Raw genomic sequence first — 18,629 nt, 5'->3', positions numbered from 1 at the left:
GCTCGTCAGAATACTTTCCCTAAAATAAATACTGTTTCCTTTCTTTCTCCTTCCTTCAATCCTTTTTACCGCCTTCTTCTAAAAAAAAAAAATAGGAGATGTTTACTCCTCCTCCTCTTCTTCTTCTTCTTCCTCCTCCTCATCTTCTTCCTCTTGTCCTCCCACGCCATCCTCGTTAGAATAGATACCGGCTTCCCACCTCAGCGCCATGTCACTTTTCCTCCTCGTGACGCGCGTGGCCTCCAGAACCTGATGAAAACAAACAAACAAACAAACGAACAAACAAACAAACAATAAGTCAGTTCATTTTGCTAAACCCATGCTCTTTTTTTCCATCTCAATCACAATCACACAAAAAAACCAAGACCCACACCAGGGTGACTTTAATAAAAACATGCAGTGTGTGTCAAACGCTGAGGGAGCGCTTGGTTTAACTACCCTGCAAGAAAATTTTCCCCTTTTTTTGTCCAAATCAACCACCATAAATGAAACGCACCTGCACCATTTGACAGTAAAAACACACAAACACGCGCCCTTAAAAACAAACAGACCCTTATTCTCACACACACACACACACACACACACACACACACACACACACACACGGGGGAGATTCAGGGTGAAGGTGAAGTGGATTCTGTGGCGTTTTAAGTGTTAAGATCTGACTTTACAGCAAATAGTGATAGAAACTAATGGACGCTAAATGCACATCCAGCATAATTTGATCTCAAGTGGGTCGGACTAGTAAAATAATAGCATAATAACCTATGAACAACAAGAACTCTGATTTTTTTCCCCTTTGTTTTATATTCAACAAAGTATATCTTTTACAAAACATGACATTTCTTGAGAAACATAATAATAATTTCAGAACTATTATGCCTAAATGTACCATTTACACACGTGCATTACATCCCACAGATCACAGTGGATCTATAAAGGCACAAACATTTAGTCACATGTGTCTGGAACTGAAAAATAAAGTATAGTATTTGACATTCAATTTTTTACAAATCCATCCTGCGGGCCGGATTGGAGCCTCTGGTGGGCCGGTTCTGGTCCACGGGCTGTATCTTTGACACCCCTGATTTAGGGGTTTGGATTGAGGATCTTGTTGGTCTGGCCTTTATACCTCTGCACTTCTACTTTATTAATGACCTCCTTTTCATCTTCTAGCCCCCGAATATCAAGATTTTGTGATTTTGTACATGTACGGTTACAATAAGTGAGTCAAAGCATCTTTGTGCAGCAGTATATATACATAGAAAACCACAACATTGACATATAAAGTGTGTTTTCCTCATATTGTTCAACCTTAACTGAGTTGTAATTTGGTGCTTTATACCATACAATTGTATTAAATTGAACTGTTTCTGGTGCAGCGTTTAAACAAATAGTGATATTTTATTTAAAAGGAAGTCATTTAACAGCTATTTAGTACATTTTTGGCAGATGTCGTATCAGTACATGTTTGTGTACCTGGTATTCCTCATGTTGTGGGGACCTAAGTCTGTTTACGGGGACAGAAATCATGAGGTCACACACACACACACACACACACACACATAAGTGAGTGGACATGCAGCACCAACACCACAGAGCAGAACAACAACACCCCCACAGTGAGACCTGGGACCACTTCATACTTCCACATGTGTCCTTTCTGCACTGGTTTCTTACATAGAAGATTGAGTGAAGAGATTGTGGATTGTGAAGCTTTTCCACACGTTTATTTTCTATAAAAGTAAAGTTGATACAGTGATATTTACAGCTGTGTGGAATAGACACAGTGCAGAATGAACACATGAGTGTATTTGATTGGGATTTGCCCAGGTCTGTGTGTGGGTGTGTGTGTGTGTGAGAGGACAGGTGAACGGGTGAACGGGTGAACAGGTGAACAGGTACCTCAGTGGTTACCTCGTTAGCCAGCAACAAGCGGGCGTACTGACCGAGCGGCAGGAGAGAAGTAACAGTACACAGACGTCAACACGTGTGATGTCATCATCGATAAACAACAACAACAACAACAACAACGACATCACAGAGAACAACAGCTCCATTCTGGATTTAATTTAAAATGGTCCTTTTTTTAGACCTTTATTTTGAAAGTTAAAGGTCCAGTGTGTCACATACATTTTAGGAGGAATTATTGTAAGTATGTTTGTACAAGTGTAATAAATGCTTTGCTATGTGTGTAATGTTCACCATTAAATGTCACCAATCATCACAAACTCTTCAAAAAACACTTCAGAAACTCGATCAAATGTGTGACTTTCCTTTAGGTTCATGTCAGGTTTCAGTCTGGGCATTTCCCTTTGGTCGTGGTGTTGTACAGTGTTAGCTCATGTCAGTGAGTCATAGGTGGATGATTCATCATCTGTGGTCAACACTCAGTTACTTTCACTTAACTTTTCTCTTGTTCTTTGAGAAACAGTTTCATCAGAAGCTAAAGGAGAAGCTTCATTATGTTTTTTTTTTCATTGCAGATGTTTCAATATTTGGGAATTTACTATCGAAGAAAGTGTAAATCTGTCTCGTCTTTTTATCATAATTATTATTCTGCGCATGTATTTTGTCCTGCAGTTTTGAGGAAATCCAACAATAAAGCATGTGATTTGACTGTTCTTTGCTTTTCGAGTAACCAGGGCAACAAAAATCGTGAAAAACTGTAAAGTAATCTCTTATAGGAATGAATAGAAAACGGTCTGGTGATGATCAAAAACCCCAGGAGCCTCAGAGTGTCGTCACACTTTAACGTAGAGGCGTAGTTGGAACTTTAAACAGCTCAATAGACGTGACAGTTTTTCCACTTTAATTTGTGTTTTGTCAGCTATAACAGTTTATTACACATTTGCAGTTTAAGGTTTGTGGGGTTTTTCTAATGACTGTGAGGTCCATGAAAATAATCCCAAAGAATATCTATAACTAATTATTTTCCTGCTCACAATTTACAGCCTACACAGACAGTTCTTCTCCACGTCTGTGTTCATGAGTCGTCGTCAGCTTTGAATACTCACACTGTTGTCCTCCAGCTTCTCCCTCCTCTTCACCTTGTGTGATTCATAGTCTTCCATGAGCGTCTGCATGTAGTTTTTGGGTCGTCCGAGAGAGTCCTCGCTGCCGGCGTCGGACAAGGCTCCTTCTGACGGCGAGGGTGAGACCGGCGGTGCTGGTCGAATCTTCTCGATCTTTCCTGTAAAAATCGCACAAAGACACGCAGAGTTACAGAGTTGTGTTTTTGAGGGATCTGACCAGAAGTCTCAGACACTCTGATACGTCACTCCTAGTTCTGATATAAACTAACCTGGTGCTGTCTTTGTCGTCAGTGAGAGTCTCGCTGGGAGGCTGTTGCTCTTCATCTTATCTGCAGGTGTGATGGTGGTTTTCCGCACCCCCGTCCTCATCTGTCCCTGACTGTGTCGGACAGCGGCGGCCGGCTGCGTCTCCCGCTGCTTCTTCAGCTCCTCCTCCCTCTGCTGAGCCGCTCGGATCTCCTCCTCGATCATGGACAGAGTTCTCTGCTTCTTGGAGCGCAGGCGGAACGGCCCGCTGGCGGCCTCCACCTCGGGGCCTCGCGGAGCCACTGCCGTGCTCCGCAGCTCGGCCGCCTCCGAGTACTTGCTGAAGTAGCTGAACTCGTTTTTCTCCGGGCTTGGCGGAGAAGGGGGACGGTAGACCGGGGTGGGCCTGGGGACCGGAGCTGCTGAGGCTGGAGCTGGATCTGGAGCTGGAGCCGGAGTCGAGGAGGCGAGCGCTCGGGCATAAGAGGACTGGATTTTGATCCTGGGGCCTCCGTTTTTGGGTCTCTGTGGAGGTGAGACAGGCTGAGAAGCAGGAGGAGAAGGCGTCTGGATCTGTGCTTCCTGTGATTCTGACGATTTCTCCTGGGAAACATCCTCTGAGTGCGCCTTAGGCTGAGGGGACGGGTTGGACAGGGCAGGACTGGAGGACACAGGCGACTGGAGACTTGGAGTTCCACTGGAAGACACTGGGGTGAAACAAGCGGGTAATGGACTGCTCGTCGAAGCTGAGGATGGAGACACGGGAGTGCTGAGCTGTGAAGAATCCAAATCTGATGGCTGCCAGTCGCCACCGCCTCCGTTCTGAGCAGCTAGAGCATTCTGGATGGCGTTTTGGACGAGAACCCCGGCGTGGTACTCCAGATCGTCCTCTGCAGGACTGCCGCTGCTCTGACCGTTGACTGGCGTGGTGGGCTGCGGGGTAGGAGGCGACACCGGGGTCAGTGGTAGCGGAGTTGGCGGTAGCGAAGCCCCGCTGTCGGAGACATTATCCAAGCTGAACACCGTGGTGTCCTGAGAGCGGAGAGACAACTCGTCCAATCCTGAGTCAGACTCCTCTGGGTGAAAGGCCAGGTGGAAGTGACCCTTCCCTTCTTCCTCGTCGGGCAGGATCGCCATCACAGCTCGCGCACACGTGAACTCTGCTCCGATGCCTTCGTCAGACCAGGTCACGTGACTTTCTCCGGTCTCGGCCATGATGTCGCTGCTGACTTGGCTGCTCCTGGTTACGGATTTGGAGAAAGGTTTAGCCGAGTAGATGTGAGGAGCCACGTCCTTCCTGGTGGTGGTTTCTGCTTGGAGGAACTGCTTCCTGGCGGCGGAGAAGTCGATCTGCTTCTCCACGACGTCCTCTCTCAGCTCTGGATCCAAGGACACCACTGTGGGTGGACCGGTCACCTGTGGCTACAGAGAAAAACAGACGGAGCCACCAGACCTTTAAACAACACCAGAACAAGAAAACAGATTTCTCCTGTTTTAGCTTCATTAGATTGACTTTAATGTTCTCCTATTCACATACAAAGCTCTTAATAATATAGTTCCATCTTACATTTAGGATATGACTCAACAAATGACCCTCAGGCTTTTATCTCTTTAGCATCAGGTGTCTGTAAACCATAAATCAACCCTTAAAGTAGATATAAGTATAAGTAGATGTTACCTGTGTGTATGTATAGGTGTGAATCTGCTTCTGTTGCTTCCTCTCCTGGTATTTCCTCAGCGACTCCAGCTTATCTGTTTCCAGCTGCTCCTCCAAAGGAACCTTCAGAGAATCAAACAACCAAACAAAGTCAGTCAGTTTTGTCCCATTTACTAATAATGTCAATAATAAGCGTTCAATGGGGCAACCACCTCCTGAGGAGGGTTCCACCAGCGCTGGGCGATCCCGGGGTTCTTCTTCACCGCCTGGTCTTTGATCAGCTCCTGACGCTCGCGCTCCAGCTCCTGAACCTGTCACAGGAAACGAAACCAGGACAAGAACTTTTATCAGAGACGATCCCTAAGTAACTAGATTTATTTTACAGTTACTGGTCTTACTGTGTCTTTATCTGTGATAAAAAAATGGGACCTTTTGGTCATGGTTGTTGCATCATGTCTTACTCAGCATTACAACACGACGTCTCTTTCAAAATCATTTCCATTCAGGGGTTTTAGCTTCTTCATTTTCTAGTATGTTAGTAGTACTGAAAATACAGTCTAGGCAGTGGTTTTTGGAACTCAAATAATGTTATAGAACAAATTAACATAACATTTAAAGTAGGGTTAATTAGCAGAAACTGACTACACTAGCTAAATGTATGTTTATAAAAGTGTATAATCATGTAATAATAAAAACCAGTCAGATTGTAGACACTGGACCTTCAGAGGATGAATGACTGTGGGGGTTTTACCTCCTCTGAAGGCCGTCTCCTCGTCACCCTGACCTGCTGCTCCTCTCCGGGGGTGAACAGTTTCGCCGGCCGCCGCTCCTCCTGAAACGCCCTCAGCTCAAACTTCGCCCGGCCGCGGCCCGACTCCTCCCCCTGCATGTGCCCGTTGGTCCTGACATCGGGGTCGTCCTGGTGGATGACAGGCTGGTGATTGACGGGAAAGGACGGAGACACGCAGACGGAGGGAGAGATTCCATCGATGCAGAATTGTTTGGTGTGTTCTGACGGGGAGGAGTTTCCGTTTTTGGGCATCTCAGAGGCTGCGTCTAACACCTGGTCCAGATAACGTATTTCCTGTAGACACAGTAGATGATCTGAATGCTGCAATAGACAATAATGTTTACAAAACTCCTACCACTATTAGATTCAGGGGTTAAAATACAGAATTTGTGCATATTCCAGGAAAAAAGTTGGGAATGTTGAGTCCTCGTACTGAACTACGTGTGTCGGAGACGCCACAGACTTGAATTGATTAAATTACTGCTTTGTTCCTAAAAAATTCTTGTTTTGTTTTTGTTGACTGGGACCTTTTACTTGCTTTTTGGTATTGTTGTTAGAGTTATACTAAATACTAATAACTAAATACGATCACAGACTTTAAAAAAACTGCAGGTTGAGAAGTGGGTGAATCACAAATAAATACAAATTAGATTCAAATTCTAATTCTATTTAATTATGACCGCTCACACATATTGCAGAGATTAGCATAAAAAAAAGTTTGCCTTTAATTAATTTCCCTATAATGTAAAATGTTGAATATATATAAAAACCTAGAGAAACAAAAATCGATTGTAGCACAAGAATGTCCTAACCCTAACATAAATAGTTTGATGAATGTATGAATTGCTGAAATCAGCTGAAAACTGTAAAATGAGACAGGGATAAAAAATGGACAGAAGATGATGACTCAGCATAACTAACTAATAGAAACTAGAGCATGTGCATTTCCTCAGAAAATGCCGTTGGGAATACTGAGTTGTGCTGAGTACACATGCTGTTGCCCTTGAGCCGTACGTAATACCCCACATATATATACACGTATATATATGTATATACGTATATATGTATGCGTGACTTAGAAAGTAGGCACACTGTAGTAATAACATAATTGAATAAAAAAAAACAACCTGCGTACCTGAACGACTTCGCTGTCCGGAGTCTCGCCTTCACTGTTGCCTCGGTTACGGAGGCAGCCATGTTGCATGTGCTGGCTCTCCACTTCCATGGTCGCAGGTGTGTCAGTGATAACGCTGACCGATTCCTGGAAACTGACGCTCTTCAAGGCTCGCTCTCTCGGCGCTGCGTCACTGGCATCCTCGGTCGCCCCCCACGATTTCTGTGTCAACAAACAAACAAACACTTTAACAACGATGTTAGCGGGAATGTTGAACAGTTTTAGAACCTAGTATTCACTCAACACGCACACTACATAAATGCAGACAATTTGTACGGTACTGAAGAAAATTAGGGCCAAAAGTGAAAAATAGCCTGACTTCTCAGATTAAAGTCAGAATTCTGACTTATTTTCTTAAAATCAAAACTCAAAATTTGGAGAATTCTGACGTGTTTTTTTTGTTTTTTTTAATCATATGTGGCCCTAATCATCTTCCGTGGTACAGCATTCTTAATGAAGACTTAATGTATTTAATACATTCCCTTGCCCCTCACCCAATCTTACCGATAATTACTAAATACCCAAACCAAACCCTAAATATAACTCTTACTCTTAAACCAAGTCAAAACTCAAAAAGCGTCTTAACGTTGCGTAGCTAAAATCTTCTTCTAACAAAGAAAGTAGTGAGGACAAAACGTATTCCCAACCCCCATTCCTTAAACTTAACCATAACAGCTATGCCTAACCCCGGACTCTTATCCAAACCCTAGCCTAAACTAAATTGTTATCCTTACTGTAAAACCAGGTCCTAACCCTTGAAGAGTCCATTTTAATTGTGACAGCCAAAAATGTCCCCACTTTGCTAAAATGTCCTCACTTCAAAGGTGTAAAAAAACAGGGTCCCCAAAAAGGTACACACACACACACACACACATACACAGATCTGTCTGCATTGCAGTAGCACTGTGTGTTAAATGGAAACTGCAGCAGGCGTGTTCTGACTGGTTGCCACCACTAGGGGGAGTGATGCACATGATGCACAGGTTTTTTCCTGACAGCTCATGAACAACTGAATATATGTTGAATTCATCATAAAAAAGTAAAATATATATATATATATATATATATATATATATATATATATATATATATTTTTTCTTTTTTTTTCATTTCATTAGCCAGTGTGCTTATATATAAAATATGTATATGTGTATATATAAAAACACTGGCTAATGAAAAAATCACTTCACTTCACATGATGCAGCTATAGAGTCATTTAAGATGTGAGAGAAGTTCTATCTTCTCTTCACAGATGAGTCTCTGGATTAAGTCGCTGGCTCGAGGCCACACGTCTCATTCATTTCCAAAATTGAGTTAGTGACAGAGCCTGTTGTTACTGATTGTATTACAGGTAAATTAGTTGTCAGAATGCAACAAAGTGTCCCATCTAAAAATTCACAAATGGTTTCTAAACAAAATCACAATTTGACACAGCGCAGTTACCAAATCACAAAGTTCTATTTTTGATTTGGTTTGGTTTTATGCCAGTTACAAAAATGCTAACTAACACATACTGACATTTTTACTGGTTTATACTTATCACACGTCTACTCTGAGGGTGTGTTTGCCTGTTGACCCCAGTCTTTGTGAAATGCTTTAGTGTGTGTGTGTGCGTGAGGGGATTTAATGAGGAGCACTTCAGTGAATAACACAAACACACACACACACACACACACAGACAGTCACGAGGAGGAAACCCTTTTAACCTGCTTTTAAACTTCACGCATCCCTTCATTTATTCTTCTGAGAGAAAGAGAAAGAGATTTCCTCTGAGGGCATTTTTCGCTGACCCATCTCCAAGTCACATGCAGGCCCCTCGTTTTTCACTGTCTCATCAAACTAAAATGTGGCGAATACGTCAAAATAAAAGCATCCCCTTCAAGGGAAAACGCTGCAGCAGATGTGCAATTCAAGTCCACTGAAGTTAAACATCCATGAGATTTTAATTTCACTGCTCTTAGGTCAGCATTTATTAGATCTGTATCGGCTTCAGAAAAAGTTTCTCTCAGCTCGTTTTTTTTCTCTTATTAACAACAACAAAGAAAACACGGCTAAGGACGAAATGAAAAAGGGCTGAGTTGAGAAAACAAAATGAGTGAAAGACCAATTAGTTCAAGTGTTACAGCAGCGCAACATTAAAAACACAATATGTGACTTTTCATCAAATTTTCTTTATTTTCTTCTCACTTAGCTTATTATTATTAGTGTTATTACGATTGTCTATCTTGCTATTTAGATGTTGTCAATACATTTTGTGCTATTGAGTGGAATTGTTGTTCAAAGTTTATTATAGAAAAGTTATAAAATGAAGTTGCCCATAAACAACTAAAAGAAACAAAGAGAAAGGATTACAAAGTTTAGCTCCAATAATAACTGGAACATGGTATAGTTAGTATGTTAGTATCCAATGCTCATTGATATATTTATTCGAGTTTATTACATTTTGTTCTCACAGTGGTTTGAAGTTGTTTGACTTTAGAAGATAATTTGGGACAGCTTTTTATTTTTTTTATTGATTTACTTGTTTATAAAGTAAACAATTAGCAAACCAGTGAGACAGTGATAGCCTGGCCTGTTTAGACGTACATTTAATTTATTCTTTCTTTGTATTGACGTGTGCGACTTAGAAAAGAAAATAATGATTTTTTTCATCACTGGATAATCTGACAATTCATTTTTCAATGCATTGATTAGTCGTTTGGTCCAAACGTCAAAATGACAACGTCCTTACAATCCAAATATATTCGTAAAAATGACAAAGAACCCAGAATATAAATTCACATTTAAGAGGCTGAATTGAGACAACTTGCTATTACCAGTTATGGATTATCAAAAATAGTTTGAAGGCGATTAAGTTAATAATATGTGGTGGAATGTGTAAGTGTGTGTCCAACAGCAGGACAGTACAGAGGGGGAGGATATCCTGTTACTGCCTCAGGAAAACAGTACGAGAGGACAGGAATGTCTCATGTGCAACGCTGCTCTGCTGCACACACACACACACATGCAGAGGTAATGAGTATGGGATTGTAGTTGTGCATCAGTGTGTGTCTTGTAATTGTAGCAGGTGTGTGTCTGCATGTCTGTGTGTGTGTGTGTGTCTCACTGCGGTGAACAGACATTCCAGGAATACCTGTCTGTCCTCAAATCTCTGAACTTAATACAAGCGATGAAGGAAACTGTGCAGCTGCGTGTGTGTGTGTGTGTGTGTGTTCAATGTTAAAGTCAGAATACCCTTGAAACGCCAGGGTTAGGGTTAAAGGTCAAGTCTCCTTCAGTCTATGGTTGGGACATTTACATTAACAGTGAAATACAGCATCGTTAGTCATATCTTTTAATGCTTTGGTTTACGTTTCATGGATGTGTTTTAATGCTGTTTGTCTGTCCTGCTTTTATTTTCTAAAGCACTTTGATCAACTGTGGGTTGTCGTCGAGGGTTACGACATTACATAGACATTACATAGTGGACCTGCATGCTCGCCACGATCAGCTGTGGTTCGGAGGGTAAATCGTTTCTTGGCAGCCGGCGTGAGGCCTTTAAGGTTTTACTTTTAGAATCAGTGTAGATTTGGCTGGAGTTTGGTTGAAGACGTGAGATCAGAGGATTTGGTTCAGGTTGGGGTTGGATCTTCATTATTGAACTGATTATTTGGAACCAACAGTTGGACACGGATGTTACGTCTCATGAGAAGCCGTGAGCGAGCAGGAGATCAAGGGTTTGGCCGCTGATATGAAAAGGTCCTGAAGCAACCCTGAGTTTAAAGATTAGGATGAAAAAAATGGGGCTGCAACTAAATTATTTTCACAATCCATTAATCTCTAGGTTATTTTCTTGATAGCCTGATTAGCTGTTTGATCCACAAAATGTTTTTCCTAAACGATCTCCTCAAAATATTCCAGTTTTAATGATTTCATTGTTATATTAAGCAAAGAAACCAGAAATATTCTCATTCAATGAGCTGCAAAAGAAATAGTTGGCTATTCATTTAGTAATCAATTAATAATTCATTAAAGTCTCTGGACAAAATATTCTCTGAGCAGCAGACTTGGATGTTAAAGTCTTCTAAAACCAGAACTTTACCATAATTTGGCTTCACTATGGATTTCTTTTTTGGAGAAAGTCAGACACAGATACATAAGGAAAACAATAAGTATGCAAGCTGTAGATAGAGTTAATCAAAGCTGAGCTGAAATCTAAGCATCTTTCACACAAAGCAGTGCAACTCAAGTGTTTCAAGGAACAAATGCAGCTAAAAATTCAAAATAGAAATAAGGAACTGGAAATACAGCTCAGTTACTCACATTATGATTAATCTCGAGGCGTTTTATGCTGCGCTCGAGGTTTTCTTTTATAGATACATCACTTTGGAAGGCGCACAAATTAGGTCAGGTATGTAACTGTGTGCATGGGGTCAACAATATGAAGAATAAGCCAATAAAGTCAATAGAAAGTCTTCAGTAATACAAATGTGAGTCTGTCTGAGTCAGCTGACTGTTTCTGTCTAATACTCTGTCCATCTGCTGTCTCGTTCTCCGACTGAATTCATTTCCATCACATCTGGAAATACTTAACCTCTGATGCACAAATATTACAAATACACACAGACACACAACCTTTAAACGTACACACTTGGCTGCACGCCACAGACGCTGAGGGGGATTCATGCGCTCGAGACACATCAATAAACTAAAATAAAAATACGGCACAAATGCTTCACAGACTGGAAATACATACGACGTCTGACGAGACGCCATCAGTCAGGTTTCACAAGTCGAACGTTCCTTTAAAACCACGTCATACAGTAGTCGTCTGTTAAAGTGCTCACCCACTGTGGATAAATGTAAAAAAATACGAGCCTGATGATAAATGTCCACTCACACACACACACACAGACAGAGTCAGCGTTTCCCTCGTCTCTGTCTCCTGGTTAAATACGATCCTGTGCAGTAACTGGAGCCCGGTGCTCTCGTGTCCACACAGAAACCCTGACAGTGCTATTGTGTACTTATTCATGATTTCAGTGTGGGCCTGCTTGAGTAACAGTGATGAAAGAGATAATTGGCCGAGTTGACACAGTGTTTATCTGCTCGAGAGGCAGGTGGACAATCGGAGGGAAAACCCAAGAGCGATGGGATTTGATGCAGCTCCATGTTTTGTCCTTGCTCATTGTTTGTCTCGTCTTCTCCTCCAGTAATTCTTGACGCAGCGCCGCCTCAGGCGAGGAGGGGAATACGTTATTCAAAAGGTTTTGGTTTGTTTCACTAAAGTGCGAAAGTGTGAATGCAAACTCCGACTGGCTGAACGTTGCAACCCCCAATTGAACTGAGTGTCCAATCGTGTCTAGCGAGTCTAGCAGAGACTATTAGGTGTGAAACAGATAGCGGTGTTAAGACCTCGTGTCACTCGGCGAAATCCCTGTGATTCGTTTGACGCTAACGGCTAAGCTAATGACTACAGATTTATTCCTTACAGATACATGCTTGAGTGTCATAATTGTCCACTCAGGAGGAAGCTTGAGTTAGCTTGTGTTCGCTCCATTTTTACAGCAAAGAATGTGACGCTTTGTGAAGTATTTGACCCCAGTGTGAAGAACAACATAACGTCCTTAGTTTGGGTTTCGATCACCACTAGAAATGCGCTAAACCTAAATATCACAATAAAAAACACCTACATTTTGAGAAACCTCTCAAATATGGGTTAAAAAAACATTTCTGCATTTACACATCACTGGACATGACGTGGACAAGACTACTGTCTTATTTTTTTTTAAGTGAATTCCACTGTGCCCTCTGCTGAACCACATAGCAATTACTTCAGATGGTCTGATGCACTCTGGCTCTATGTTTTAAACTCAAAAGTGACACAAACTCGAAAGAAGTGTTTTATGTCAACATTTTTTGCTAGAAAAAAGGCTGTAAACAGGTTTGACTGAAAACACACACTGATCAAAAAATGTACAAGATAAACTCTTCTTGTCCCCGCCCACCTCTGCTCTGCTGCTGTATACACACAAACACTCTCTCTGTCAGGACATATCACTGAAATGTTGCATCATTTCTGTTCACAAAGTCCAAAAAGAGGCAGAATAATAACATCAATCACCAAAAGTTAGTCAAACATTAGTGACACAGTCAGCATCAGCCTCTCAACTTTCATGAAAACAAACAGGACAATACATTTGTTTACCACTTTGTCGTATTCTGACACTTCCTCCTTTTTTCCATTACAGTTAATCCAGTTCCCGTTTCCCTCTGTGGCTAAATAGGGAACGGAGTTACAGCTTTTCCAACACGTGATTGAAAAAAACAAAGTGCAAACTGAATGTTTTGCAACAGAACAGCTGTTAAACTACAGCTCCTCTTTTTCCCCTCATCAAAACAGAATAAAATCAGTGTTACATTGATTTGTAAATGCCACAAAGATGATCAGTGCTCACCTGTTGCTCTTACAGGTTTTGTGATATCAGTAAATCCATGGTGTCATTCTCAAAAATGAGCCTCCTATAATCCTATAATATGAAATTAATTATTAAAAAAACCAAAAAACAACAACAACTATGTGTTTTCTTTTCATAAGCTTCAGCCTGTTTTTCTCACTCAGCTCACTTGAGTCCAGCCCTCGGTCTGTGCTGCTCCAGATTGTGGGAGTGCTGGACTTTTTCCCCCGGCCAAGCCTTTTCCTACTCTTCTTCTCCTCCTTTTCCTCCCCTCCCGTCTCTTTCCTCTCCTCCACAAAGCCTCTCCTTTCTCAGTAACATTCCTGCCGACTGCTCTGCAAGCTGTGATGTCATGGGCCGAGTGTGTGTGTGTGTGTGTGTGTCCAGATGCCCTCACCCACAAAGACCCCTCTGTGGAGCCGCTCCTAAACACACACACACCAAAAACATCCACCCTGTAACTCCCCGCTCCTCCCTTCCTGTGTATGACCAGTCCCTCTCCTCCACCTCAGCCTTGTGTCTATGTGTCTCGCCCCCATTTCTTTTCCTCCTTTAACCTGCGGCTCCTGTCAGAACCGAACAGATGATGAGGAGATGATGAGTGACAAAAAGAGAAGGAGGAGAGGAGATGATGAAGCCATCATCAGGAGTTCCAGTCACTCATATTCTGGTTGTATTCACCTTCTAATAAAAACATAAACGGAATACGACCTCGTTCCTGCTGTATTTTTATTTGTGCTTTAAGAGGACACATGATGGAAAGTCACACTAAGGTTACGTGTGTGTGTGTGTGTGTGTGTGTGTGTGCACGTGTCAGGTCATAGGATCAGTCCGGTGGAAACCAGAGCTGACCTGAGTCACGGTTCACTCTCACTGCTCAACAAATGCAACAACATGGAGACGCGATGGAAGTGGAAACACTTTCCTTCCAATTTACACGCGCGGTTAGCGACATTGTGTCAGCGGCGGATGAATAATGCAGGTACGAGATTCAGTGCGATCAATAATAATGCGTTTATGTGAACCTGAAAATGCAAATGAAAACTCATCTCTACAGCAGTGTTTGACAGAAATGACAGAAATGACAGAAACACGTCTCTGTTTTAATTACCTACATTCACGCGTCTTGTGTATTGTAAAAACTTAACCAGACATTTGTCAGACAACTGCATTATTATTATCATCTTCTCTGGATATTAGGTGGACACATAACTCTTTTTTTGCCGGGCAGTCATTGAAAGACTTTTTCACTTTTGTGACATTTTTAAAAGTATTCATTTTTCATGTATACGATCAATGAAGTTCCCATAAATGGCTCCTTGCCCATCTAAAGTAAAACATGTTCTAATAGATGTTTATATAAAAAGCACAAGAAAAACACAAATAAACTTAAACTTTTTCACTGATTGGCTGAGAGAGGTCATGTGATTTTCCAACCTCACTGGGCTGCATGCCATTTATAGTCACTTGGCTGATAATTCAACTGAAAAAAGAAAAAATTGTTATTTCTCTACAGGGTGTCAGATGAAAGCCCCCTCATTGAACTACACATTGTTTATTTATCATAACAAAATTCCACTTACCACAGTCTTACTTTGAAGTTATGAAGACATTCAGAAATTTTAGCTGCAACCTTGTAGCTTAAGGCGTCAATTACTGACTCTTTCTGACTATGATGCCAGTGTAGTCTCTTGTTAAAGGAACAATGTGTAAGGTTCTATTCCTTTTATTGACCTTTAAGTGTGCTTTAAAAGAAAGGCTTTGCTTTATAGAGGCTGCCGTATTCTGCCGCCATGAAAGGACAAACAAGGAACGGCTCCACCCATTTAAACCCAACATACGAACCATCTCGAGTTGTGTATATCACCTTGTTACTCAATTCTGTATCGTTTGTTATTGTTTGTCATTCAAGAAAGGCTCAAAGTGACGTCAGAGTCATTTTGAGTAGAAGCAGTCACAGTTAAGTCCAAACATTTTGTTGCCGAAACCCAGGAAGGAACAGATTGCTCTAGTCAATAGCCGATAGCTGTGACCAGCTAATCAATAATGAACCGGGTGAAATGTCAGAAGCGTGGACTTACACAGGCGTTTGTAACGAAGCTACTGAGGGCAATTGAAGAGGAAACTTGCGAGGATGACGTGAGTCCTAATCGCCTGTAAGTGCTACTCTCCATGTTGCCCTTCTTGGGGGGCCTTGTCACAGCTCAGGGCCCCAGAAAAGTGCCTGCTCTACCTATCTATCCAGTAGCAACGCCCCTGCTTCTCTGTAACTTGTAAAAGCAACAGAGTCACTTTGCATCTGCACTAAAAACTGAATGAAATGGTGGCAGCGTGAGGGAAACGAGCAGGGTGGTCTAAAGGTCAGAGGGGTTATCCTACATCGTAGCTGCAGAGGAAGCCATGAAAACGCCACGTGTGCCCATTTTTAGCAGTGTCCCCTGTCTGCTGTCCCTCCACATCGTCCTGTAATTTTCTCAGGGTAACATTAAAAAAAAACCAACAGGGGATCAAAGAAAAAAAAAAATGAAAACGTGAGCTGTGTCACACCCTTCCCCCATTCAATTGTCTGGTTTAAATAACAGATTCCGAGTTCTTGGTGAAGCTCCCAGGATAGCATTATCCAACCACATGACAGCGAGAGAGACAAGTTGGTCACAGGAAATCAGGACAGTGACCTAATTACTGTATCGAAGATTTCAACACACAAAAGAGACTGGTGTCATTATCCCAGCACGAGTGGTTTTACAGGGAGGAGAAGATAATGACTCTAGAGTCACTAATGTGTGACGGAAGAACTGTGTGTGACAGCTGATAATGTACATGTGTCTGTGTGAATATATCTGTAACTGGGTCGATGCAGTCAGGTCAATAAAAAACAAACAAAGCCCAGAGCTGCCTTATATCATGGAAACACAGCAGATGACACACTTAACCACCACACATGACCCGCTGCTCTGTTCACAGCCACAGAGTAAAGAGACGCCATGGATGGAAAAGACACCCAAATTCTGCACTACCCTTTTAAATAGGCATGGTACAAAGGGTTCTGTACCTTTAACCTGACCTTTTAGCCTCCAATTCATTGACTACACCCAAAAATGACCAAAATTTGATATTGTATACTTGTGTACAGGTGCTACAAATCTTTGCACACTGAGGCTGCACCGATACAGATGGATTTTAAGCTCCAGTACTGAGGGTGGAAAGGAAAAAAATGTTGGTTTGGAGGAATCTCCACAACAAAGTATGAGTTATTATGAACTATTCACATTTCAAGCCAAAAGAAGGCGATAAACCTGTCACTTTAGCCTCAGTTTGGACATAAAAAAGAGACATCTTTCAGTGCCATTTATAAGATTTAAGAAACTATTTTTAGAGGACGAAACAAGGGTCTGAGTTTGCAAGAAAATTGCCAGTTGTGTAACTGATGTAATGACCAAGCTAACGCAGCTGTATATAATTGCTTTTGCTAAGGCTATAAAGTCAAATCAGCAGCAACTTCCTTGCACTCCTTCATCCTTGTAAACTCTTCAGCCACAAAAGTCTTTACTCTCAAAACATTGTGGAGGATGAAGACGGTGACAACAAAATAAAAAGAAGGGCAGCGGACACGCCTTGAGAGAGTAAAACAAATGATGCTGCAAAGTAAAAAGGAAGCGACTGATTGGATAAAAGCCTATCAGAGCACTCAGGTTCATCTAAACAGGAAACCAGGAAGCGGCGCTGACTTGTATCCACGGAAATGGCCCTCAATGCTGGAAATACACCAAAAAACTAAAGGCCACCAGGACTGACAAAAACACAAGGTGCTGGCAGCATGCTGTGAAGTTCACTGAGGTCAATGTTTGGGAAATAGAAACGAATGAATCTTTGGATTAATGTGGAACTTGGGTAACCTTTGGGGATTCTTTGGTTGTTGAAAATGTTATTATTCTGCCTCTGTTTGGTCTCTGTCAGGCAACACTATCAGACATGAAGCATTTCCTAGAAGCTGCGTTGTGTTTTCAGTCAAACTGCAACTTGTTTGCAGCCATCTTGCTTTCAGGGTTCCCACACCTTGGTTGATATCAATTTCAAGGGCCTTTCAAGGACTTTCTTGGACCTCAAATTCAAGGCCCAAACATGCTTAAGATGGGAGGGCAACTTGTAAGAGCCTAGGCCTAGTCTACACACATCATGCAATGCAGCACATGAAACAGTAGGTGGCGTCGTAACAAGCTAGGGAGACATTTACCTTAATATGAACTGAACTTCTTGCACAAACTTCAAGCACTTTCGATGACAATTTTCAAAAACTTCCAAGGGCCTTGTATTTGTTTTTACAAGTTCACAAGCTTTCAAGGACTTCAAAAACCCTGTGCTTTACTATCGCAATGTTGCTGTTGCCTCCCAATCTGTCTTGACATAAAACTTGAGAAGAGACAGACGGATAGACTTAATCATTGCGTGACATCATTTGACAATAATGTAGCAGATATTTATTCCTATTTAAAAGTTTGCCAAATCAAAGCAATGGTGACAAAACCACACTGAGACTTCAGGGAGTTAACACATCGCAGCCAATACCAGAATCATTGAGTCATTCCCGGACTTGCACAATGACAACACACTGCAGCGCAAACGAATGAGAAAGAATGAAGCGGAGTTTCACCTACCCACTGCCAGAGAGCCTGAAACAACAACCAGACTGAAATCATTGAGAGGTGCCTTTTGAAGTTTGAGTGTTACAGAGGAATGCACGACATGTCTGGACTAATGGCCACTATCTTCGTGTCCCTTCTCGAACCCTCTCATGACACCGCACACACAGTCCAGACCTCCTGCCTGAGACCCTTCACAGAACAACAACAAAAGGCTCGATGCGCTCTTCAGCGAGGACTCACCAGCCTGAATACTAATGCTGCACTCTGCTCACAAACATACTTATAGTTCTTAGCTGTGAGGACACTCATTGACATAATATCTACCCTCTCGCCTCTTACTCCGAACCATAATTCTAACCTGGACCTTAAACTATGAGTTTTACCCAGTGTAAGGACAGATACACACACTCAGAGATGCTTTCATACTCACAGATCTTCTTAAGGTGAATGGTCTGCAGTCACAGAGTGTGACCGGGCTGTGTTAACAAGTTCTCCAAGTTCTGGACAAAGAACCAGATTAACTCTTCCAGCAAGAGCAGGACAGATCATCCCAGAGAAGCAGCACCATATCTTTAAAAACTCTCTGGAGTTCTGTAAAAGCAATGATTGTACCACTTTTTTAAATAAATCTAGAGCCTGAATCTGTG

The 18,629-nt window shown here is 42.0% G+C and overlaps 1 protein-coding gene across 3 annotated transcripts in view; it reads right to left on the bottom strand.

The window, feature by feature from the left end:
* Positions 1-81: 81 nt before the first annotated feature.
* Positions 82-18,629, bottom strand: part of LOC131446546 (A-kinase anchor protein 2) — a 95,669-nt gene continuing 77,121 nt past the window's right edge. The window contains exons 10-17 of one of the 3 annotated variants that reach the window (XM_058617839.1): positions 6,864-7,064; positions 5,690-6,022; positions 5,151-5,249; positions 4,960-5,061; positions 3,305-4,703; positions 3,018-3,193; positions 1,906-1,944; positions 82-249 (exon numbers count right to left, since the gene is read on the bottom strand). In XM_058617839.1, the coding sequence (XP_058473822.1) occupies positions 103-249; positions 1,906-1,944; positions 3,018-3,193; positions 3,305-4,703; positions 4,960-5,061; positions 5,151-5,249; positions 5,690-6,022; positions 6,864-7,064 (2,496 nt within the window). In that variant the 3' untranslated portion in view covers positions 82-102. The remainder of the gene's footprint in view (positions 250-1,905; positions 1,945-3,017; positions 3,194-3,304; positions 4,704-4,959; positions 5,062-5,150; positions 5,250-5,689; positions 6,023-6,863; positions 7,065-18,629) is intronic. The other 2 variants (XM_058617841.1, XM_058617842.1) reach the window with 2 other exon arrangements.

Source organism: Solea solea, chromosome 19 (genome assembly GCF_958295425.1).
Source record: "Solea solea chromosome 19, fSolSol10.1, whole genome shotgun sequence".
NCBI lineage: Eukaryota > Metazoa > Chordata > Actinopteri > Pleuronectiformes > Soleidae > Solea > Solea solea.
Note: the sequence above shows the minus strand (reverse complement) of the source record. Positions and strands in the feature narration are given on the sequence as shown.